The sequence below is a fragment of the Symsagittifera roscoffensis genome, chromosome 6 (genome assembly GCF_963678635.1).
Source record: "Symsagittifera roscoffensis chromosome 6, txSymRosc1.1, whole genome shotgun sequence".
NCBI classification, from domain to species: domain Eukaryota; kingdom Metazoa; phylum Xenacoelomorpha; order Acoela; family Convolutidae; genus Symsagittifera; species Symsagittifera roscoffensis.
The window spans coordinates 16116627-16142468 of record NC_087067.1 but is presented as its reverse complement, the minus strand read 5'-3'; the positions used below and the strand labels follow the sequence as shown (position 1 = coordinate 16142468).

The 25842-nt window shown below is 35.8% G+C and overlaps 3 protein-coding genes across 5 annotated transcripts in view; 2 read left to right on the top strand and 1 right to left on the bottom strand.

Moving 5' to 3' along the window:
* LOC134847913 (bifunctional arginine demethylase and lysyl-hydroxylase JMJD6-B-like) overlaps positions 1–25842 on the bottom strand; it is a 500322-nt gene that overhangs the window by 267135 nt on the left and 207345 nt on the right. The gene's annotated exons all lie outside the window — the stretch shown is intronic.
* The window catches only part of LOC134847915 (uncharacterized), a 336559-nt gene that overhangs the window by 155742 nt on the left and 154975 nt on the right, over positions 1–25842 (top strand). The window lies entirely within an intron of this gene.
* On the top strand, positions 12149–19032 carry LOC134847807 (four and a half LIM domains protein 3-like). 3 transcript variants are annotated; one of them, XM_063865027.1, is made up of 6 exons: positions 12149–12401; positions 13553–14433; positions 17099–17318; positions 17478–17698; positions 18016–18250; positions 18708–19032. In XM_063865027.1, exons 2-6 carry the CDS (start codon positions 14386–14388, stop codon positions 18878–18880), a joined length of 897 nt encoding a protein of 298 aa, XP_063721097.1. In that variant the 5' UTR covers positions 12149–12401; positions 13553–14385; the 3' UTR covers positions 18881–19032. The 3 variants fall into 3 exon arrangements, with proteins under 3 accessions (XP_063721097.1, XP_063721096.1, XP_063721095.1); XM_063865026.1 differs by having other exon boundaries at positions 13538–14433; XM_063865025.1 differs by lacking the exon at positions 12149–12401 and having other exon boundaries at positions 12910–14433.

Below are 25842 nucleotides of genomic sequence, written 5' to 3'. Positions count from 1 at the left end.
GTTGTTTCTTATTCTAATGTTCAACATCACTGGAAGAATTGCCTCTGCGTTCTATCAGATAGAGTTTACTAAATTAATAATATTTAAAAGCTCATCGGGATGCTATTAACTCACAATTCAAAAAAATCAATCGAAATTTGAATTTCAGACAATCTTCAGCGCACACTCACTGTGACACCGTCAACTCGGGCTCCTCCTTCGCCCCGTGTCGACGAGTACTGGACCCCGACTCCTACTACAAACTATGCAAGTAAGACTTCTGCTTCTGTGGGTCACGTGACCAGAGTGACGTCACTGCCTGTTCTTTGTTGGCTGCATATGTACATGACTATAGGAAGTATCTGAACGAAAGTGCGGTGGGGGCTCTGAGTGGATGGCGAGAGGAGATCAAACAAGTGGGGGTGCTCGACTGTTCTGCAGGTAAAAGTTGAAGATTTTTGCAAATCGATATTCCCATCGCAACACATTTTTTCAAACAGAAGTATCGTACGGTTTCCAGTATCATTAAATTGTCTTTTCTGGATGATTCTGTCAATGTGCTAGAAAACAATTACTATTGTATCACACGATGTTTAGAAATAAAAAAAGGTCTCAAATTCTGCTGCAGTGCTTATAATCCGCAAAAAAGATATAATTTTTTAAGTTAAAGGCGAATAAGAATATTTTGGTTTAATATTTGAATCTACAGGAGCTGCTGGTATTCTCGGTCACAGTACTTAAAATCTGCTGATTCTGCTTTTTATGTTTAAATGTTATCAAACCGAACGCCTTAGTCAAAGATTTGAATCTTTAGGAGTTACCGACATCTAATTTTTGAATCTACAGGAGTTACCGACATCTAATGTTTGAATCTTCAGGAGTTATCGACATCTGTGGCTCCATGAACTACTCTGAGTGTCTGCATATCACCTGTGTCTCCTGCCAGCAACAATTCAAACTAAGCCTTCTAGACCAAGAGGGACTCGACAGATACTGTCTGGCTGGCTGTGGTTGCGGGGAGGGAGAATTGTTGGATGAGGTATCTGGGAATTGTGTAGGTAAGACTGAGTGTTCTTGCGTTTTTGCAGATGAAGTTGTAGGCGATGGGGAGGTGTCTTTCAAGGGTGTCCATCTGGGTGTCTTTCTTGGTAAGCATGCGTTTTTATTCCGACCAACGATAATGGGAAGGAACTTTGTCTACGGGTGAAAGTTCGTTTTTTGTTAATTTTTTTTTTCTACTCAAAATCAGGTACCACAAATACTCATCAGAATGATTTGAATGATAGATCGTTTTAAATGTTTTTGTAGTGATTCAAAGGATCTTGGAAAACTTCTTACAGTTTTTCCAGCCTCGAGGGAAAACTGTTTGAATAATTCGAGTTGAAGCCTAAATTTGAGCGAGTAAAATGCGCGAGGTCTTATAATGGGCTTGTATATTTTAATTAGTTTTTATAATTCAAGAGAAGGCGTGAAAAATTAGCGAATAAAGCAAGTGACTCTTGTCATAGGCTTTTGTTTTTAATAATCGATCTAAACGAAATGAAGTTAAAATTCAGAGTCTAATTTTATTCAAATTTCCTTTAGTGTTCAGTGTTTTTTCTTTTCAAAAACAGATTCTGCAAAATATTTTAGAAAAAGTTTATAGATATTTCTACTCGTCTTTATTAAAGATAACGGCCGTCATATAAAACTAATTTGTTGTTTCTATTGAATATGCCTAAGTTCTAGGCTTTCGTTCAAGTCTTTTCATCACAAAAACGACCTCAAATAATCATCGGAGAGAGTTGAGAGATATTTTATTTTAAGGCTCTTTCAGTCGTGAAAACTGTTCACAGTGTCGAGAAAAACTTGTTTGAAGTTTTTCGTCTAATTTGTGAGCGAGCAGGCTTACAATAGTTTAATTCAATAGCTTAAAAGCTTACAGTTGCTTAATTTAAACGGTAAAAACTTAATTTTACTGATTAATTTTTTTTTGAGTTTTTTAGAGCCGTTTTGGAAACAAAAACGTCAAAAGTTCAAAAAGCAAAAAAAGAACTGAAAAAGTTTCTGAAATTATTTTACTGTTTTTTAGTAATTTTTCTACAAAAGTTGAAATCCAATATGCCTATTTTACAAGATTGTTGAATAAATCTAAGCTCTGGTTTTTCGTTCAGATGCTTTTTATCACACGACGCAGAAAAAACTGCTATCATAAGTTTAAAAAAAAACAAATCGTATTTTTTAAGACCATGGCCGGAACATTCTGCGCTACTTGCACAGTAACCGGCTATCCTTGTTTTCAGATTAAATTTGCTTCTCAGAAAATGCTTTTTTGAATTCAGAGACAACAAATGATTTATTCAGAAAAAAGGCTCGACAAACTGATTGATTTTCAACAACACACTTTCTAAAACATCTAAGACATCAATTCGAAATGTCTATTCTCGCTATACACAATGTGCATAAAATAAGTGAAGCTCATTAATAGCAACAATTCTTGGGTTATGCGAGGCGGCAACTCGGCGAAAGCAACTTTTGGTTAGAAACGACAATCTGCAGTTTTTCAAATAAGTTAATATTCGCGCCAGGTAATATTTCGGACCAGGCGACAACTCAAAAAATGTAGATTAAGTGGCAATCATTGTTTCAGACCCATGATTGTTCTGGTGCCGAATGTTGGGAGCGGAAACGCGGAGAACAAACGGTACATGTCAATACCTTGCTACAAACTTTTACCTCTTTCTAAACACTACCAGCGTTTGTCTTTTTCGGTGAACGGTCTTTTTCGGTGAACCTTTTTCGGTGAACAAAGTCTTTTTCGGTGAACAAAGTCTTTTTCGGTGAACAAAGTCTTTTTCGGTGAACAAAGTCTTTTTCGGTGAACAAAGTCTTTTTCGGTGAACAAAGTCTTTTTCGGTGAACAAAGTCTTTTTCGGTGAACAAAGTCTTTTTCGGTGAACAAAGTCTTTTTCGGTGAACAAAGTCTTTTTCGGTGAACAAAGTCTTTTTCGGTGAACAAAGTCTTTTTCGGTGAACAAAGTCTTTTTCGGTTAACAAAGTCTTTTTCGGTGAACAAAGTCTTTTTCGGTTAACAAAGTCTTTTTCGGTGAACAAAGTCTTTTTCGGTGAACAAAGTCTTTTTCGGTTAACAAAGTCTTTTTCGGTGAATTGTTGCCTTGCCCCAAATGATATCAGAAATGAGGATTTTTATCAACTAAAATTGTTCAAAGTCTGCCGAAACTAAAAATAAGTAATTGAAAGACCCATTTTTTCAACGCCATGCCGATTTTGGCTTTGGTTAGGAACACATTCCAATTTGGCATGAAAAATTCAGGGGAAGATGATATTTGTTTTTAACAACTGTTCTTCTGGTGGGTGGACGTGCGAGATAGAGAAAATGTGTGAGAAAAACTGCAGTAGAGACATGGTGTTTGTAGAACATCAACAGCCATGCATTCCCACTTGCGAGACTCACTGGGCTGGAGAAACAGCAAACAGTTCATATTCACTCATTGGGTTAAATTTTTCTTATTTCGATCTTTCGTTTTTTTGTTCATTTTCTTTTTTTATTGTTTTTGTAGCAATTGAGCAATATTAAAATATGACAAAAGTCTTGGGTCTCATTTTGGGCGGATTTAGACGCCCCTCTCTCTCAGAGATTCGACATCCGATGGTATTCTATGGTATTATTTCGATGGTATTATTTTATGACATCCCTTTTTTGGCAACCAACTCGAATTTTTTTAAGAAGACTTTTTCTGTAAGTGCCCAAAAATTTGCTTTCAGTTTTTCAAAATAGGGTGTTCTGGGAGCACTCGGAAAATCAATTTGGTCGACCTAAAAAAGGTCGACACAGTTAATTACATTTTTTTTTTTGAAAATCCGCGCCGCTCTTGAGAAAATCTTAGATTCACCATTGATCTCTTTGATATGATATTTTAATATTCGGAAAGATACGCTCGAGCAAATATGCACCAAACGCCTGTCCTTTGTTTTTGTAAGCTTCAATGACCTGTTAGTTTCCGCTCGGTTTTTCCGCACACCTTCATACAGTTGACAAGAATGGGAAAATAAGCAAAAAATTTCGCCTTCGACGTTCCCAGCGCAACGTCATTTTTCAGCGTTTATTTCTTAAATTGATTTTTTTGCTTAATTTGTTTAAATTAGGAAAATTTTTAGAATTGATTTCAACCTTTTCAAGCTATCTTGTCTCACAAATGAACATCGAGTTAAGAAGAATTGAAGAAAAATAACTTGTCAAGTTTGACAGAGTAGTACAATTTTTAACTCAGTCTCAAGTCTGAGAGAATACCATTGGACCAAATGGCCATTTATAAACATTTCAGATACTGTGCCTGGTCTCTGCACCTGTCCCGAGGTCCAAGTACTCCACCTCCTCCACCTGCATATATCCAGGGATGTGTCCATGTTACCACGGGGGAAGACAGTTCTCATTCGGAGAGACTGCATCGCAAGACTGCAACACATGCACCTGCAATGGAAGGCATGTTCATAAATTTTTCACAAAACAAGTTTCGAACTCATTTGTTATTTCTGTTTAAATTTTAGGACCACGTTAACATCCGCCCGCATCTAAGAAAAGTGGAAAAGAAATCAACTATACTGGAGTTTTGTGGTCTAAAATGTTAACAATATAATCGATTCCCATGTTGCCTCAGTCAATTAAATGGAATAAAAAAATCGATTAAAATTTTTTGTCTTATCAAATTCAAAATTAACCATAATCCATTTAATTCCAATTAAAATGCATTTTTTTCTCTTTTTTTTTGTTTCAAGTCGTGTAAAATTATATCTGCATTTATCAAATGAGGAGTGCAGATATTTTGAGAAACGCGTGACCTCAAAATAGTGAAAAAAATTGATTATGTTTCATTATCTTTATGTTTGAAAGTGAAAAATATTCACTTATTATTGTAAGACTACAATTGCCTTAAAAACAAAAAATAAACAAATACTTTTTCCCAATTTTTTCCTCTAAAAATTTCAAACGTTTTCAAAAGAGTTTATTTTACCACAGAAGCGTTTTAGAAGGCAACTAAAACTATATTTTGTTGTCCTAAAATTATCAGTTTTTAGTCTAAATTGGTAAATTTCAAACATACCAAAGGCTACTCGATAGCTTTACTCGCTCAAAAGTAGACGAAAAACCAAAAAATTCAAACCGATTTTTCTCGACACTAGAGTTTTTTGGTAATGCCTTAATGTGGTTCGATTCACGATTTGAGGGCTTTATTATGATGTATCACTCAACCTAGTCTAATGATTATTTGTGTGGTACCTGATTTTGCGTCGAAAACAAAAAGAAAAAAACTAAAATACATCCGAATACAAAGTTCCTCCCCATTTTCAACAGTCGGAACAAAAACAGACCCATTAAACAACCTCCCCCTGAATAGACCAAGTGAACAATTAACCTGAAATTTGGAATCGGAGCAATAAGCAGAATGAACTAAAAGCAGTATGGGTCCAAGAGCAGAAAAAAAATTATTAACTTTCATTGATTTATACGGGCTAATTGATAAAACAATTATCAGAATTTTTATCAAGTTTTTCATTGAACTTTGAAAAAATCTCGATTAATTTACTCAAATTAAGCATAAAATGTTAGCTTCTTTAATCATAATGTCTACTCTTATATGTAATTTACCAAATAGCTTATAAACGTAAATATATTTTTTCGTTTTTCTGCTTCTGGACCCATTCTGCTTTCAAATCATTCTTTTTATTGACTGGCAAGCCTAAAATTAAATGTCAAATTCAAGCAGCAAGGCCTGCATGTACTATGCTCAAATCTGATTGTATGAAAAATGTCACTTTTAAACAAGTAAACGATCTCTTCCCTAATTTGGTTTAAGGGGGACTTTGTTCTTATTGTCCTACAAATGGTCTATATGCTTAGATAGACCGGATAGTTTTTCATAGATCCTCTGCAAATCGCAGAAACCTATATTATTATTTTGATTATTATGATTAATATTATGATTAATATCATGATTATTTTGATTAGTATTATTATTGTTATGATCATTACGTTTATTATTATGATTATGATTATTATGATTTTTATTATGATTATTTTAATGAGTATTATTATGGCTATTAGGATTAATATCATGATTATTATGACAATTATTATGGTTATTATACTTATTATTATACTTATATACGCCAATATATACTTATTTTGAGGGGGAGCGCGCGCCAAAAAAAACGCGATTTTTTTGTCAAAATTTTCCAAAAAGTGCCCAAAAACGGCTTTTTTCACCTGGTTTTTCAAAAAATTGCCTGCGGCGCAGAAAATTTGGCCAAAACAGGATCTTTTTATTGCTTTGGGAGAGCTCGGAAAATCAATCTGATCGACCTAAAAAAAAGGTCGTCAAAATTTTCGAAAATTTTTTGCAAATCCGCCCCCCCCTCGAGAAAATCCTAGATCCGCCCCTGACTGCCGCCAATGATTTCCAAGGAACCGCAAAAGTTTGGCCATAATAATGCAATCAATTTTTCGGCCATTTCAAAATGGATTTTTATTGGCTAGAATTGAGTTATTGAGACTGTTGTTTTTACATCGGTTTTGCTAACTGCTCATTTCTGATCTCTTCATTATCAATTCCAGCGCTTTTGACAACATTTTGTCAAAAAATCACATTTCATAGTGACGTTTTACTTTGGAGAATTGACTTTTGACTTGAACCGATTGTAGCCTACTTTTGTCAACTCAAGTTTTTTCAGTTGTGTTTATAAAATATTCTTTTGGGTCAAATTTTTGAAGTACAAAACAATTTTCATCATTGATGCTCATTGCCTTAGTACATTTATGAAAGCGGAATGAGCATGTAGATTAAACGTGTAAATTACACCTCAAATCAATAAAAATACATGTTAAACAAAAGCTATATAATGTAATAAATAGTCCTAATAGACTCTCTCTGCAGTAACCATGGTGTTCTGATGCACTTTTCAGTGCTGTTGATTTTTGTTGATCAGAGCGGTTTTCAGCTCTGACCATAAATGATCCAAATTCACCTAAAATGATTCCGATGTTTAGGCGGCGCATGTGAACATTCCCCCCTACCGACAGATACCCAGCGAACAATTTTCCCCGTAAAAAAACTTCCAAATCAAACTGCCTGCATTTACTAAGCTCAAATCTGATTGGTTGAAAAATAATACTTTTAAGAAATATGAACGATCTTCTTTTTAGGAACAATTCTTTTTAGGAACAATTAATTGCAAAAAAATGAAAGCGTCATGTTTTAGTAATATCCACTTAAAAATGAAATTGAAAGTTAAAATACCTCACACAAATTTGAAAAGATAAAACTCAAGATGCAAAATATTATCAAGCAGCAGGTTAAAGTATGCAAGAACTTATTCTAAAATAGCCTCAAAAATTTTATCGGATTCCTTTCTCAAGTACTTTCTTCGTTGATTTTTCCACTAGATCATAGGGCAACCTCGCCTGAAAAAATCGGCTTCTCGACGATATCTAACTACTGCCAAGAATTTGATCAGATTCTTTCGTTTATACGAAAACAGAGAACAAAAATGCTCGATTCAGTATGGTTAATTTGAATACATTAAGGAAACTGTGTGCTCAACAGGTTGAATTTAGCAGTGATGGATGTTTTTTAAAGCTGGGGAATAAAGTAAGCCAGCCGTTTGATCGCTGCTTTTTGAAAATCATCCTGATTGTGATACTCTAAGGGACTCTCTTATGAGTAAAACAATTTTAACCAGAAATAATTCAATGAAACTCTGGTTTTATTATCTTTATAGCAGTTTTCCGATAGCTTCGTTAAACGCCGTTTGATATTTCCGCTGCTTTCATAAATTTCGGTCTATTGTGACCTTGACATAAACTTCATTTTATCGTAGATATTTTTGTATGTTTACAACTCGAAGTAACTGCTAGCGTAGTACAATATACCCAGCTTGGCAGAAGTTTTTGAAACTAATTTATGTAAAAAAAAATTCATAATAATAATTTCAGGAGTTCCACACTCAGTAGTTTTGTACTCACTTTAGCTTAAGATTGCAAAATTTTTGATTTGTCCTCTCTCTTCTCAATTTTTTCGCATGATTTGCCAGAACAGGATCCATGGAACACCTTTATGAAGAGTTGCGTATTCGAAACTCCTCTGGAATGAGTGTCGTTTTAGTCTGGTTTCAATTGCATAGTCAAATCTAAATTTGAAATTGTCTAGACGTTTTCTATATTTCGCCAAAGCTGTAGGCCTCCCCTTCAAAAATCTTTCTCGGACACTTCATGCACTGAGTGTTTCATTGGGTCTCCGAATCTTTGAGATTATTTGCTTTTTTGGTACCCCTTTTGCAGACCCCCTGATCTTTCATGCTCAGGACGTCCGACCCTCCGTTGGCGAATCGTTTTTTTCGTTGCCTCATCCGCGACTTTTCAAAGCCTCAGTACATCACATGATCAGCCATTTTTCCCATTCGGGAACTAAGAGGTCCTTAATCTGAAATTTGTACGCTCTGTTTGCCGGTTTGGTCGAGTTATATAACTTTTTTATTTTTTTTTCGTGGTGGCGGCGGTTTCTTTGGCTTGAACTTGATTGGCTGTCTTCTCTTCGTTCTGGTTCACCATCTTTCTCTGTCTTCGGACTGTCTGTAGCTGAAATTGCAGCCTTTTCTCTCATGGCTTCTTGCACTGTGGGCTTTCTCTTCTCTGACTGTTTCGGTATGGCTTCCTCCTGAGTTTTTAGGCCAACTGATAATTTTGGCCCTCCTGTGTTTGGTTTAGCGCGTTTCTTCATCAGATTTGGACCACCCCTTTTGTCGTCTTTCTGAATTTACTTTCGTTTGGCTGTGTTGGGAGCGTTCAATCCGAAATTGCGGTTCTTTCGTCTTCAACCGAGTCACTCTCTTCTAGTCATTCCTGTGTGCTGGTTTTGACAGTTCTTTTTGAAATCAGCAGTTGGACTCCAGCTAGAACCCTTGGTAGGGTCGTTTTGCATAAATTTTGTTGCGTACGCTACGACTTTTTTTTTAAAAAAAAGCGTTTTTTTTATATTTTATAATTGAGTCCATTTCGGACTCTATATTACCCATCACTAGTTTGATGAGCGCCTTTCCACTGCTTCTGTTCTCACTTTTCCTGAGTACTAATTTGTTTGAAAATTTGGTTGTGTCTCCCATTTTATCTTCGGTGAACCCTCTCTTCCAGGGGCCCAGAGTAGTTCAGCTCTTTTCCATTCAAGTTTGATTGAACTGTGAGGTCTATGATTCGTTTTGTGTCACGACCCGTCGTCTCTTATTGCGTTTTGCTTTTACATCTAGTGGATCCTTTAGCACTTTCATCTATTCCTTTTCCCTCGCTGTGGAAACTTGTTGGTTAATCATGGGGCTTGTATTCTGACTCGATGTTATTTTTCTGACAATTAAGAGTCTTTCTCTTGTCCGTCTTCAATATCTCTTGTTGTCTTTCTCAATCCTCCAAGTGTCAAATTATGATTTTAGAAACATCACTAGTGATTTTTTTGACTGGAATTTCGAAAAACTGTCAATTGTCAAAAGTAGGTATATTTGTTCCCTATTGGTTTTCCATTGGACCCTCTTAATATAGCTCTTGACTCGGCTGCGTGAGCAATGGTAAGGGGTTTGAGGCGCTTTTTAGGATGATCTGGTTTATGTTCTTACCATATCTAGTGCAGCTACGACATGCCTCTGCAAAGATTTTTATATCACATCCAGCATTACTTCCTGACCCGGACGCTCTCTGTGGATCTTCTTCATGACTGCTGAACGTAGCTGCACTGTGACCGCAAGACAAATGATGACTAAGATGCAGTCGTCGACCACTGTCAACTGGTCCAGAACGGGTTCCTGTTTGTTCCCATGTGCTCAAATCCCTGTTTGTCGTTTCTTTTCACCACTCTTCTGAGTCTGTCTATCCACGCATCTTCAGATATAAGTTCAGCAGGTAGGCTTTCGCAAAGAAAATTCGGTGGATTGGAGCATTCTTCTTCCACCAGCTGTTCTGACAAATGAAAACTATTCTTTTGACACAAAAGTCTAATTTGGCGTGATGGTTGCGTGGACGTCCTTCTTTTTTCAAGAGTCGGTTGTCTTCAAAACCTTCTTCAGAATTTTCTCTAAAAAAGTTTTTCGATTTCTCCCAAAAGACAGCAGTCAGTTGTCTGCTGCTCTTTGCTCCTCGTTGGTCAGATCCAATTCGACTCTTGTTTGTGGTTGACTCGTTACTATTTCTGTTCCATCTACTTCCCCTAAACATTTCCCGTGTCCTCTGATTTGTTTCAGTTGCCACTTCTTCGTATACTTCATTCGCATTGCTCCTAGATTGTTCCAACGTGGATCCCTTAAACTCTGTCCTCTGCTTTATTTCTGACTCTCACCTCAGCTTTGTTTCCTCTATCTTTCTTCAGCTTCAGGCCACCATAGCTGTACATAGTAGTTATTGGTAGCTTCTGGCAGCTATTGGTAGCTTCATGATAGCTATTGGTAGCTTGTACGCTATTATTAGCATACAATTGGTAGCTTCTGGCCACCAATTGTACATTTTCTGTTGACTGCTCATTTTGTTTATGTGCTTTTTTCTGAGATTTTTTGCCAGTTGACTTTCAAGTCAAAATGATTGAAGCTGTTTTTTTTGCAGCAAAGAGCTGTTTTTTTGCTGTTTTGGCGGTCGCGAAAGTCAATTCATCGTTCCAGTTGAATTTTTTTGTCAAGTTCGGATTCGGAATATTGTTCCTCATTTGATTCCCTGGATAGATAATCTAGTATCCCCATGTCTTTACCCGGAATGTGAACTATTTCAAACTGATAAAACAGCAACCTATCCACCCAACGTTTCAATGTAGGTCGATATGTTATTTTTGATCTATTCCCATCCAGGGCCGAGATTAGCGCTTTATGGCCAGTTGCTATGGTAAAGTTTGAGCCCAGGAGGTAATGTTTTCAATTGGAACAGCTTCTTTTTTCTTTGTTCAATTCTATAGCTTGTAAGTGAATTATTATTTTTTTTGTTCCGATTCAAAGAAAACGTGTATGCCCAAGCTTTGATTTTGAAGCCCCATAGGTCCTGATTTATAGTTCTACTAAAATACAGAGAGGTCTGAATGTCGAGGAAAAATGGTCTGAGTTTCAGACACAAATAAGCGAATAGTCTGTTACTTCACGCAAAAATCTTTGCCTGTTTTTAGAACATAGTTAGCCAATTATTTTTCAAGCTTTAATTCAGTTGGTTTACTGGCTGCAGATTTGGTCTCTTGAAAAAACAAAAGAATAATAGAAATCTCGAGAGTTGAGGTTTCGAAAAAAATGGTTTTTCAAAAAATACATCATTTTTGCAGATTGTTCCAATTATGACTTCTCGTGCGACTCTTCCGGCGACTTCTGTTATGACGAGAGTGAAAATTGCGATGGGGAGTGTGACTGTCTCTCACGAGAGAGTTACTGTGTGAACGAGAGATAGTGCGAGAGACAGTGCAATGGGTGCACAGAGTATCAGTGTCCCACTAGTTTCATCTGCATTCCAAAGTCCTTCGTGAGTGTAATGTAATTTCAGGATCATCGTCATAATCATCACTGTTTATTTCATTCATCCACTTCTTTGCCCACTCAGGAATGATTTCTTTGAATTAATAATCTAATCTCGTCGATAATCTGGGTCTCTGTTATTTTAGATCTTCAGTCTAAAAAGCGGTTGAAGTTTGAGTTCATAGTTCGCTATTCTAGTTGAAAAATAGTTGTCTCGGACACCGGAGCAGGAGTTCGAATCTGAATAGTTTCTATTCGAATTTATTTTAATTAAACCTATTTATCCATGATGGAAAGCACCATCATATGAGCTGATCAGCTTGTCACGGAGAACCACAGTTGAGACGGCTGAAGCGCCCCTGCTCATGATTTGCACGCAAATTTTTGGCTATTTTTCTGGGTTGGGTAAGGTTGCATCACCCTCAAGCAACGAGCACGGATCATTAGTGGGCTTCGAGAATTCAAGCTTTCGATTGGAAGGGTAGAATTAGCCTCTTCATAACCGCTCCCCGTATAAAACATGGTAAAACAAAGATTCCTCCCCTATAAACCAGGTTTGGAAACTCAACTGTGTTGGTTTGGTGATACTTAGAAGGTTTGGTTTTGTGTTTCTGGGCAGTCTGGAAATTAACATAGGTTTTTTTTCAGGTACGTGACGGGAAAAAAGACTGCATTGGTTATCCTTCCGACGATGAAGAACAACTCCTATCTAACTTCTCCTCCTTATCTTCATCTTCTGACAGTAACTCCTCTTCTGCCCTTAACAATGGGACCCTACGGGAACAATGAGTCATCTGGGGGAGAATGATGAGTCAGACTGTGTCATTTGTGGTACTCATGAATTCATGTGCAGTGGTGAAAGATACATGCCAAATTATACGGGCATGTGTGTTAGCTTGGACAAGGTCACAAAATTGTCATCTGTTGTTATTTTAAAAGACATTATTGTCATCTAGAAATTCGGTCCATTCGTGAACCCGAAAAGATCTAGAAAATTTCACTACATATAGATATTTTTTCCGTTAATCCTTATTCAAGGAAAAAAGAAAAAAAACCTCGTTCAATACTCATTTGCTTCAGAAACAATCGAAAAAAGCCTTTTTTACTCGTAAAAATGGAAGGCATATTACATTTCGGGGGAAAAAGTGGATATACCATACCGGATTCAATAGCGCTTGAGTTTGTTTTCATATAATTTAGCTATTTTTATATTTTACTCAAATTGGGTTTTTGGGCTGTTTTTTGGGCCAAAATTGTTACGGGTTAGGATTTCAAAAATTATTATAGAAACGCTAATTTTTGAGTTTTTTTTGAATTTTTGGTTTCATTTTTTATATACATTTTCTATTTATCTACCATTTTTATGGCTAAAAGGGATTATGAATAAGCTAGCCGATAAAATGATTGCAAAAAATTGGTTAGAACAGACAAGTGTTGTAAATTTTGCTCTGTTAGAACTTTGTCGGTTAAATTTTGTTGTTAAAGTTGTTGGTGTTTTGAGTGGCCATTCCGCCCCGTTAGTCATTGTTTTAATCATTGGTTCACAGTATAGTTTGTCTAGCTTTGAGTGTAATTTTTCTTTTCAAAATTTAGAAAAACCATTTAAAAAAATCGATGTATAAGCGCCAAATTGTGTGATCATTCAAACAGCTGCGTTTTCTGCTGATCAACTTCTTTTGTTACCATTCAGAAACAGTTGGTAACTTTAATGGCCGGACATTTCAATGCTTCTCGCAGCTCAATTGTATACTTTGACACCATTCGGCTAACATTCTATTCAACCATTAAATCATATGTAATAACTGACAACGTCCCCCATAATAACTCACAAGTGAAGTGGCTTGAAAAATGGTACTTCAAATTATTTTTAACGCTTTTTCAGAAATTCGGCCTAGTTTTGGAGCGTTTTATCAGCAAAGAGCCTCTATTTTATGTTAATTTAAATTCTAATCTATTCTTTCTCTCAGGTGAGGCGACTTCGATTTTATTTGAAAAAAAAAATCAAGTATTTATAACATTTTGTAGAATTGTTTGCTCATAGATTGTAATCAAATAGGAGGAGTTTATTTACCATCATCCATCATCGAGGAGCCTAACATAAACAAAAGATTCGGTTCTGCTGTTACAATTACTGTCGCCAGCTAGTTGTCCTCGCCAAAACAGCCGTCAATTTAGGAAAACATCAAATGTGTGATCTCGCGTTGCTATCCGTACTACAATAGACTCCAAAGGTTCAATTACCGACTACAGAACGGATGCTGATCATAGTCACCATAATTCATGGCTTAGTAAATTTACTATTCATAAAGATGTTAGGTCTTCTTTCAAACTCCAGTGAAGCGCGAAAGCATTATAACTGTTTTATTACTGCAAATTGTCTCGATTAAAGACTCCGTGAATGAACTTAGCAATCCTTCAGTCTCTCTTGAAATTTCGTCAATTCCAGTTTTGGTGATAGCTGAAATTATTCAGAAAATTCACAGGCGACGGTGGATTTGAGTTCGAGCCAAAAGCAGCCAGAAACAGCTTTGACAGCCATAGGAACCTCTAGTCAATTTACAAACTACTTGGCCCTATAACCAAGGGTTTTGGGTTTACCAGTTTTTACCAGTTTATGAATTATTAACAGCTACCCTTTCAATGCTGGTTTTTGGAACAAATCTGCAAAATTCCTTGGAATAGAGTTGTATGCGTGTTCGTTTCAAATTGCCTTCAAATTGCACTTTCAGTTTCTGTTTATTTGAAATGAGGAATTTGACTTCTACCTCCTTACTTTTATAGTGCAGAATTGTTGTCTCTATATACAGAGTGAATGTTTTTGTTGGATTTTATCTGCTGAAAATCTGCAAAATTTATCGACTGAAAAAACCCGCAGTAAAATAGCCCAAAATGAGTCTTGAAGATTTGTTCATCTCTGTCTGCGATAAATGCGAAAAGGTGAGAAGTTTTTTAATTTTTAAATTTAACGTCAATAATTTTTGATAACAAATGCGTTCCAGTTTTTACTTAAAATTCATAAATATTGAATTGCATAATTGAAAAAAGAACATTCAAATTTTAACTTCAGCAGCATAGTAAAATACTCTCATATTTATATTGCTTGAGCAATTTTTTTAAGATAACTTCCGTGTCGTTTTAATTTTTCTTTTTAGCATTCATCGAATAAACATTTTATTTTGCCAATTCTTATTAAGAACAAAAAAGGAGCCCTTTTTATTATATATTGTACTGCAATTTTTATAGTTTTTAAACGTTTCGAGCCTCAAGCATTTGGCCCCTCATAGTTTTATTTTAACAATTCACCCCTAATATTTCATACACAAAGTTCGATTGCAAATGAGGGTGAAATGTGTGAGGGGCTCCGCACTGACAAATTTGTTTCCGGTCGATTTAAATTGATTTTAAATCAATTTTAAATCGATCCAAATCGATTAACAATGTACATTTTACGAACTAAAATGGATTTCAAATCGTTTTAAACCGATCTTTCTTGAAAACTTTGGATCGATTTAAGTGTCTAAAATCGATGTAAATCGATTTCGATGGATTTTCCGACTCACTAAAATCCATCCGAATCTCACTTAAATCCATCAGAATCTCACTTAAATCCATTCTAAATCGATTAAAATTGATCTTTTTCAAAACTTTGGATCAATTTAAGTGTCTAAAAAATCAATTTAAATCGATTTGGATGGATTTTCCGACACACTAAAATTAATTTTTTTGCCAACAAGGTGAAAAAACATGCTATTTGGAAAACTAATTGAAATATTTTATTCTTGATTTACAAAAAAAAACACGCGTACCAGATGTTTTAGTATTCAAAAAATAAATAAAAACTGCTAATATAAACCAGATTTTGAGCTCAAAAAAAATGCAAAGAAATCATAGAAAACCAACATTGTAAATCAGATCTTGGGCAAAAACCTGTGTAAAGAATGAAGAAATTGGTCAAAATAAATCAGATTTTGAGCTCAAAAATATGCAATGAAATCATAAAAAAGCAACATTGTAAATCAGATCTTGGGCAAAAACCTGTGTAAAGAATGAAGAAATTGGTCAATATAAATCAGATTTGAGTTCAAAAATAAGCAATGAAAATATTTAAAAAAACTATTGAAGTAAATCAGATATTGGGCCAAAACCAATGTTTAAAATAGAGAAAAAGGTGGCTAAAAATCAAATTTTGAGCTCAAAACTATGCAACAAAAATCTAGAAAATTATCTTTGTAAATCAGATTTTGTGCATTAACATATCTAAAAAATCAAGAAAACTGGCAATATAAACCAGATTTTGAGCTCAAAAGTTTGCAACAAAAATATAGAAAAACATCATTGTGAATCAGATTTCGTGCATTAACAAATGTAACAAATCAAAAAAAATTGTCAAAATAAACCAGATTCTGAGCTCAAAAATATTAAATGAAATCATATAAAATTATCGTTGTAAATCAGATTTTGGGCATAAACATATTTGACAAAAAAGAAAATTGTCTTTATAAATCAGATTTTGAGTTCATAGATATTTCTGGCTATCAAATTGATAAACAATTATAAAAACAAAAGTTTGCAGATTACACCATTGTTACTGTTGTTAGAATACATAGAAGGCTCCAGCTTTACCGTTATAATTATTGCACAAAATTGCTTGAACGTCACCATATTATCATAGTGCAATTCATTTTGCAATATACGGAACCAAAATTTTACCCCAAAAAGGTCATATTGGTTTTTTAAAACTAATTAAGAATTAAGCTGCAACTACCCAATTACTTGATAAAAACATTATGTCAACCAAAGCCTCCCACACATCTCAACGAAGTTGAAAAATGGTAAACATTAAATCATCCAAAGCCTCCCACACATCTCAAACAGTTGAATTACGGCCGACCACAATGAGGTATCATCAATGTTAAAACTAAATCAGTTTCGAGGAAAAAATCCTTTCGTCCTTCGTTGCTTTTCTTTTTCCGCCTGCACTTTTCCCCTTTTCACTGCCCGGTGTTAAATCGTTGATGTCGTGTTGCGCTCGTTCACCGGTTTCCGTGTCGACCAGAATCGGTGTTTTGTCTAAAAATTGGTGTATTTCGAGTGCTCAACCAAAACTCGATATGTTTTGACCGTGCTTGACCGAAACAAATGTGCTCGACCGTGCTCGACCCAAGCAATCAAAATGTGCAGAGCACAACCCCTTGTATTTTACATAGCAGCGGGGGGGGGGGGGAAGAAGAAGGGGGGATGGTTGATCTTGTTTTTCAAGCAATTCAGTCAATTTTGGTATCTGTAACGACATGTAACAAAACTTTTCAATTTTTTTCCTGTCATTCGAAAATTTGAAGAAAAAATAGAAGTTAAAAAAATTGGTTTAAATCAATTTAGATCGATTTCATTTTAGGTCAGATTTAAGATCTATTTGAATCGATTGAAAATCGACTGGAATTGATCTGATTTTTTTTTATTAACTTACTTTTCTACAACTTAAATCGATTTCAATTTAATCTGCATACTTTTTTCATACTAAAACCAATCTAAATCCATTTTTGTCAGTGCGGAACGAACAGTGCCGCAGTCAGCCGACAAATCGTAAAGTTATTTTTTGCAGGATATTTTTGGCGCCGCAGTGCACGAGGATTCTCTCTCGTTCCACGAAGCATGTTTCGTGTGCGACCACAACTCTACTGTCCAATCACACACTGGGTCCCCCTGTGGGGCGAGACTGAACGAGGGCGAGTATTTCTCAGTCGGGGGAGAGAGGTTCTGTCGGACTTGTTACGAGAGAGATCTAGCTGCTGTGTGCTACAAATGCGCATGCAAAATCATAGGTTGCTATATCAGAAAACAATGAAAAAAATTTTGAAAAAAAAATTATAAATACAATTTTAGAAAAAAAAACTCAAAATTTTAGAAAAAAAGTGTACATTTGCAAAGCAACAAGCCGAAAGGATAGGTATTTATCAGTATTTATGTTTTTTTTAAAACAGGCTGTAAGCGGGTGGATCTTCCAAACAGTGGCCGATTCTTCCACAAAGACTGTTTCAAATGCGTCGACTGTTGGACTGAAATTGGCCTGGACAATGAGTACACCATAGTACCATCTGACTCACGGAACGAGGAAAGAGAAAGCGTGGAAGATGACGAATATATTTGTAGATCCTGTTTTTGCTGTAGGTTCCCGCAGAGGTTGTGCTACCAGTGTGAAGAGGTATTTATACATAAAATCCTATTCAAAAAGATTTTTTTTTTCTATCGAAATTTTTCTATAGAAATTTTTCTTTTTTTTTCTATCGGAATTCGAGAAAATTTTGCGCCATTGAAGAAAAAAAGGATCCTAGGTCATTAGCTTTTTCTCACTTTTCGAGATTGGTCTGAACAACAATCAAAAGTTACCGAACTCAATTTAGTGTATATAATTATTTTGATTAGAATTTATTATTTTTATGATTGTTAAAGCTTGCCGAAGTCTTTAACCGAAACTTTTCGACCTTTTTTGTTTCATTGACTTTTGAAGTTTTGATTCAGTTAATAGCAGGAGGTCATACAGTTCAAGATGCAGACGGACACTTCCACCATCTGGAGTGCTTTGTCTGCTGGAGGTGCCAGATACCCCTAGGCCAGTCAACCCAGTCACGTGATGATGGTGAATCTACTTCTGGTGCATATGTGGAGTATGGGGGCAACTTCTACTGTCCACAATGCTACAATGGCAACTTGATACCTGGATGCGCATTGTGTAGTCTCAGCATTGAGGCTGACGGTACGTTAAGGCTATTTTATAGATAAATATTACGTCATAATTTTTTTTCTAATTAAGGAGGGTTTCAAAAACTATTGTGTGGTTTCTTAGAAATGATTTCGAACTCGCCCGATTTTTTTTATACGAAGTGTTTGACATTTTGTTCAAACTGTAATGATCAAAGCGTGAGTTTAAGTTGAAATTAAAACTCCTAAAAATCATTATTATTTTTTTCGATCATCTATTTTGTGTTTTCCGCGCAAATCATTCAAAGCCACAGTGCAAATGGGACTTCGCTGAGTTTACAAGCATTTTTGTACATACTCTAATGATTTTGTCACTTAAGTAGTTTCAAGCCTTATGCAAGGATCAAATGGTTTCAAAGTGGTCTTATCAATTGATCTTGTAGAACTTTAGACTGAAATTAGAAAAAGTTTCTTTGCAAAGATTTAAACATATTGGGTTTTTTTTTCTGCAGGTGCGCAGATAATGTACAAGGATGAGATATTCTGTGAGCGTTGCTTCCGATGTTCCAAGTGCAACACAGACTTATCTCGCTCGGAGTTCCTCGATACCTCCGACACATTTGACGGGGAAACACTGGAAATAGAATGTGCCGAAAAAGACGAAGAGGGCAACTGTCTGTCTTAGCTCTGACACGTTGAACCCAAAAACAAGGACTAACTTATTGAAACATTCATAAACCTAAAATATGAATTGAAATATAGTTCATTATGTTAAGCTGATTATATAGTGATTAGTTTGATGGCAATCGTTCTTAAGACAATACGTGAATACAAAATAAAAAATTTCTCCTTTCAGAGTGTCAATGAACGATACGATTGTTGTCAGATATTTTGTCATTTTTGAATGCTCTAATTTCATGCAAGTTTGCCCGCTGCTGAGGATTGTTATTTTATGGCTGCGAATCAAAGTTACCATACCAGTCAATGAAACAAAGATGTTACAATTTGGCGTGATCTCTCAATTGCTCGAACCCAGTTTCAAACATTTAACAAGGATAGCTGGTTACTATGCAAGTAGCACAGATTGTTCTAACCATAGTCTAAGAATTACAAAAAAAACTTTTTTCAAATTATTATATTTTTTTTCTGCGTGGTGTGATAAAAGGATCTGAACGAAAAAGTAATCCTAGGCATATTCGACAGTCATAGTAAAACAGGCAAATTGGACATTTTTTTCGTAGATAAACGATGAGAAAAACAAAATCATTATGAAAATCAAGTTTTTTTGGAGAATTTTTTCAAATTTGCAAATTTTTGATTCCCAAGTTTTTGCTGAAAAAAATTCGAAATTTTTTTTTTACTCCACTAGAATTAAGTTTTCGCGGCTTAAGCTAAGTATAAATCAGCTACTTTAAGCCTGCTGGCTGTCCTTTGTTGGCTTAAATTTTGGATCAAAAATCAAAGTTTTTAAACTAGTTTTTCTCAATACAAGGAGATTTTTTCAACTTTTTATGCCATTCGAATTAAGACTGAAAAGGCTTTGATATGATATATTAGTCGACTCATTCCGATGAGTATTTGTGATACCTGATTTTGCGTGGAAACAAAAAAAAAGAAAGAAAGAAAAACAAACTGAATGAAAAACACCCGAATAAAAAGTTCCTCTCCTGTTTTCAAATGGTCGATACAATAACCGCTTACCAAGAGTCGAAGAACATACTACATACTCTAAGATGGTTCGGGATAATTTTTGTTCATTTTTTTTCTATGAAGTTTTAAAACTTGATACCGCTAAAATTGAATTTCTGCGACTAAAATGTTTTTGAAAAACGAAAATAAAATCAAAAACATATCTTCATATATACAACTTCAATGCCAAGTTGTTCAAACTGCAGCATTTTGAAATTGTGTACAATTAAGTCATCAAAAACACTTTTTTTTATGATGGCCGCTTTCTGTTCAATTAGCGCAATCAATACATTGTACATTTTGAAAAAACTGAGTAGATCCATGTATACGCTGGTAAAATCCCATGATATACGCTGTCATTGTATCAATCATCCTCTGAAAAACATTGGAGATGTTCTCTAGGCCGTGAAACTCAATTTTTACAATTATTGGCCCACACACCACGTTGTCTATAAATTATTTGTTATCCGGTATCAATTTGGTCTAATATTTGGCTGATAATTGGTATCCGGTATCAATTCCTGTGTTTTTTTTGACCCTTCAAAATTTTTAATCCTTCCAGGTCTTCTCAAGAAACCATGAGATTTTTTCACAGCCTTAATCAAAATAGTTGTCAGGAGAGACTTTTATTTCACTTTTTCAATTTTTTAATTCTTGTCACGAGTCTTTGATCTTAGCTTTTTAATGGTTTATACAAGATTTCCCAGCAGGACTGACTTTGACCTTTTTTCCATTTTGCCCAATTGGGAAATTTTAAGCGAGCAGTGTAGATAGACTCTTTTCAGGGCGACATAGATTAAGGTGAGTATAGTGGTGTGCACGCCCCAATGGAAACCCAAAGTTCCAACGATCGATTCCCCCAATCAGCAAAGGTTTTGGAAAGTTGTCTAATTAAGAAAACCACCCAAGCTTTTACATTCGTGGCTTACTTTGAAAGTCGACTTGTTGAGTAAATATTGGAGAACTCATACAGTTTACGGAGGAGATTCTGGTGATAAAAAGTTGATTCTGATAGGCGAGTTTTTGGATTGCATTTTCATTTCCGGTATCAATTTGGTCTAATATTTGGCTGATATTTGGTATCCGGTATCAATTTCTGTGTTGTTTTTGACCCTTCAAAATTTTTTTAATCCTTCCAGGTCTTCTCAAGAAACCATGAGATCTTTTCACAGCCTTAATCAAAAAAGTTGTCTGGAGAAGCGTTTATTTCATTTTTTCAATTTTTAAATTCTTGTCACGAGTCTTTGATCTTAGCTTTTTAATTTTAAATACATCACTTGTGTTTCAATTATGTACGAAATAAAACCGTCCAAAATAGACCAAAAGTTTTCATGACAATCTTTCTGAGCGAATCCTTCAATGATTGTAAACGCCTCTGACGTACAAGTCATTGATGTCATGCAAGCCTGAGAAAAGTTAGATATTCTTTCGATTTCATGCTTGGGTGGTTTTTTATTCCGGCAAGGTTCGGCTTTCAAAACAATTGTTAGACCATCTGAAAAGTATTGTTGCCTGAAGCTCAATTTTTCTAAATTTTTCTCATATTTTGTTTCTTTAGGCTAATTTGGATTAATTAAAGTGCGATATTTTGCGTTCTTGTAACAGTAACACGCGTAATTGGCGTATCAATGCGTTCTAAATTGCGTTTGGGCAATTTAATTGGTCTTATTACAAGGATACGACACGCTAAATACATCCTTTTTGAGTTTACGATTCCTGTTTTTTGGGGGCATAACTTGAAGAAACAAAACTTAAAGAAACAAAACCTAAAAAAACTTTTAAATGGTCTTAAAGTGCAGAGAGAACATTCAGGGCTTTAACCTGATATACGAGCAGTTTTTTTTTCAGACAAATGAAGGCGAAAATTATACTTCATTGAATGAATTGTCTCTATGATTTCAATTGTAGAAAGAAGTCTTACCTCCGATTATTTTTTAGTAAAGTTCTGGTGGTTTGAATTTTCTCAGTTTGGCTTTGTTATGGACTAATTAACGTGTACTGTGATTTTTTTTCATTCTGCTGAAAACGCAACTTAAATTATTCAATCTCTCCCCCCACACACACACAGTCAATTGTTCTACTTAACTTATAAGTTAACTCATATTAAGTTAATTTATACGAGTGTCGAGAAAAATTTTCGAAATCGACTTTTTTTGTGAAAAATGTTTTTTTTTTGGGCGACGATTACTTCATGAAAAGCAAGTTACCAGGGTTGATGTTTTAATTTTGCTTCTGAAAATCGAAAAATGTTCTCTGCAGCACCTAATTAATGTATGCATTTAAGTTTTTTCTTATTCAAGACACTAAAACTGATCCATTGAAGTCAACTTTTATCTAACTGTTGTTCAAGCCTTAGCCCTGGTACAGTCAAATTGTGTACAGTCAAATAAAAAAATGTTCAATGTTCGATGATAATTTTCTGTAGAAAAACGTTTTTGAAAATCTGTAGTTTTTTCGATGGTCTTTAAGTTCAATGGTCGCGCAGTCCCTTAGTTTTTCCCAGCTAATTTGATTCAAAAAAGAAAATTTGGTGCAAAAAAAGTTGGTTCAAAAAAGGTTAAAAAAGAACAAATATTTTCGTCACTTTCTTCAAAACTTGGATCAAGAAGAGTCTCCTCCTATCCTTGGCGATACAATGATGTGTTTCTGCATAATGGTATATTTTCAAATGCTGCCAATCGTTTCTGTCGCAATTTAGAGCAAAATTCTGTCGTATTCACATGTTAAAAACTATGTGAACACAATCCGATAAATTGATTTGTATGACAAAATACTAAAAATACGCCAAATTATTTCTTACATATCTCAGAAAACGTCTGCACGGTCTGTTATTTAAGTTTCGTCTCGATTGTTACAGCTTTTAGAACGTCAGAACATAAAACACAATTAATAACATTTGAAAATTCGCAGACTAATTGTTGGTAAAATTATTGATCCAATATATTCAAAATACACAATTTTTGATGGCAATGAAGCCAGATGATCCGGAAACTTTCACTGCCGGGTGTATTCTTAGATTCCCCGCCAAATTATTTTTTAAGGAAACTGGAACAGGATGCCCTCGGAGGACTGAAAAAGGAACTGAGCTCTATCACTACGCAATATTCATCGGCAACGGAGAAATTGTACATTTCGACACAGCCGAAAAAGTGATTCTAACAAAAATATCTGACTTCAGCGCTCTTAAAGCAATTGTGGACAACCCGGGTCGAACAGGTACCCCTAGAAGTCCCGAAGAAGTCGTCCTGTTCGCCCGTTCTGAAATCGATGAAGAATATGAATACAGTTTTGCTCACCAGCATTGCAAATGGTTCGCAGAAAAGTGTTATTATAACCTCACTTATAACTGAAACATCCTTCTATAGTTAGCAACTGCTCTTCTAATTTATTGTTTTCAATTACATGAAATTTTGTACAAAAATGTGACAGTTGAACCGCGCAAAAAAACTTTTTTGAAAGATCGTCCCACTATTATGTTATGCAAAATCAATTCGCAAAGGAAACTTTTCAAATGTCTATAGTTTTTTGAACAACTTTAGTTAAATGCTTGAACAATTTCAGTTATATGCAATACAAAAATTTTCAGGGAGTTCAATGTCATATTTGTATAAAAAATAGTTTAGTTAAAGTAAATTCAAATAAATTATGCAATAAATTATTCAATTGTTCTAATTCTGCTACTCTAAACTTTGGAAACTTTTGCCGTTAACTCGATATCAGTTTGTGGCCAAACTAGTCTTTCAGTCAGTTTTTAGTTACCCGAGCTTGTTATACCCGCACTGACAAACTTGAGATTGAAATCTATTTACTGTAGATTATGAAATTTTAGGCTTACCCAAGCAGCTCTTGGTCTTATTCCCGTGATAAGGATCGACAGCCATTCACCCTGCAGAGGTCCCTCGGCTTGGGTACGATAATTAAAATAATTGGCTTCGGAGCTATCCCAACCGTGGTTATTTCCCGTTTGCAACCGTGCATATTTATGGAGTTAACCGGTCACTAAATAATGAATACAATCAAGAAATCAACTTAAATTAGGGCGGGCACACTAGAGGGTGACTGGTTCGTGCGTTATGAACTTTATGATGGGGTTGTCCTCCGTTGGTAACGGGTTGTTGCCCATGTTGAAGTTGAATTTCCGGCACAACTTTTCCCTGGTGCTAAAACTAAGGTGCCTCATCGGTCCGTCGTCGATCATGATTGGACGAAGAAATTGGCAACCATTGCAAGCACCACTGACGGCGCGACAGTGAGTTCGTGGCGGCCTTAAGTAAAATCTCGAGGATGCGATTCGCTCGAGACGTACCGAGCCACCCTGGTGCTCTAATTAATTTTGGTGCAAATCCTGCAGGGTGGAGGCAGCGTTTCTGTCAAGTAACGCTACCTTCCCGAAACGATAGTGTTTGCTTACAAAGGGAAAAGGGTGTAAGGCCTTGCGGCGGAATGCATAACTGTCTTTTCGGGGGTAAATCACGGACCTTGGCTTTACAATCATTAGATCCGGCCCCAAGAAAAGCTACAATTTTACAATTGTCGCAATATTTCATCTTAAGGTAGTTTCGGTTTGCTCACAATATTTTGACTCGAAATTCAAGTACGTGTAGTTAAGGGGGGTTATTCGATAAGATAAGTCGATAGGTAAACAATGAGTCACGGTTAAAATAGATCCAGTTTGGCAGAATTTGTCACTACTATGCCAGAAAACAAAATTTGACAAAATTGGCTACCCCCCCAATGTGAACTAAGGAAGCTAATGTTATGAAAATCGGAGGAGCGATACTAGAGATGATTTGATCCGGTCGTACAAAAAACGGGATCCCTCCGGACTTTGGGGGGCAAGTGATAACGGTCCCATGATGTGTAAGTGGCACTATCAGAACCCAGAAACTAGCCGAGGTAAGGGGCTCAAAATTTAACATGTTCTAGGCCTAATTGAGAGAAGCTTAAGTTTGGAACCTCAGACCCCTGGGACCCCAACTTCCTGTTTTATGCCCAAAGTAAACAAACCCACCCCTAATTTCCGGATGTCGTTTCTCGGCCTTCAATGAACGCAGGGAGCTGAAACTTGGAGGGATCATAGGTAGTGGCAAGATATATCTCGTGTTATAAATTGAACCTTTTCCAACTGCTGGATCGGAAGCTATTAGCACTTGAAAAAAAAACACTCTTTTAGACCAAAAATATAAAATTCACGCAAAATAACTGACGGTGGTTTTATGATTTTTTTGCGACAATCGACATAAGTTACAAACCCCGAAAAAAGACCCCCAAATAGTGAAAACCCTCCGGCGACTCCTTCCGGTGTTAATAATTTTTTTCCGAAAAAAAGATTATGGACCTTAGAAACTAGATAAATTCAGAAAGATTATTAGGATATGAATATAATTTGTCAGTTAGGGCCTCCGTGGGTTTCTGAGCCCAAATATGGAAGTTTGACCTCGGTTGACCCCTGGGTGACTTTAATTTGAACTCTGGGCGTTTTGACCCCAAAGTTGCGTAGAAAACCCGAGAGTAACACGCGAAGTTGACGTTTTTCCCAGCCCAACCCCTGGAAATGAGAATGGGTCATCTTGCTATAAATTGGGAGGAAAACTTAAATACTGGGAACTAGAGCATAAGATGATAGCCATATGGCTTTTACATTGCAACCTTGGAGTTTTAGAGTTAATTCAAAGTGGAAATGGTAAATATTAGTTTCAGTTTAGCCTGGCGAAGAATCTAATAATAGCCATTCAACTTGACTAAAGAAAAGAAGTCCTAGAGAAAGTTGATAGTAAAAAGACCGCACCATGAGAACTAAGTCTCCTAAATTGTATGAACGGACGGGGAATTTACTTGGCTTTGCGCTGGTTAGTTTTTAGCTTGATTTGACCCCAAACAGACAAATTACGTTACCCTGAGAGCTAGAAGGTCGGGATAGGAAAAGAGTACAGATAGAAATTTTAGATGCTTGGAATG

Excerpts from the sequence above, each read along its gene's own strand:
- LOC134847807 (XM_063865027.1), top strand. The coding sequence starts at position 14,386 with ATGAGTCTTGAAGATTTGTTCATCTCTGTCTGCGATAAATGCGAAAAG. Across the intron at positions 17,699-18,015 it reads TGTGCTACCAGTGTGAAGAG|TTAATAGCAGGAGGTCATAC; the intron begins GTATTTATACAT and ends GTTTTGATTCAG. Across the intron at positions 18,251-18,707 it reads TCTCAGCATTGAGGCTGACG|GTGCGCAGATAATGTACAAG; the intron begins GTACGTTAAGGC and ends TTTTTTCTGCAG.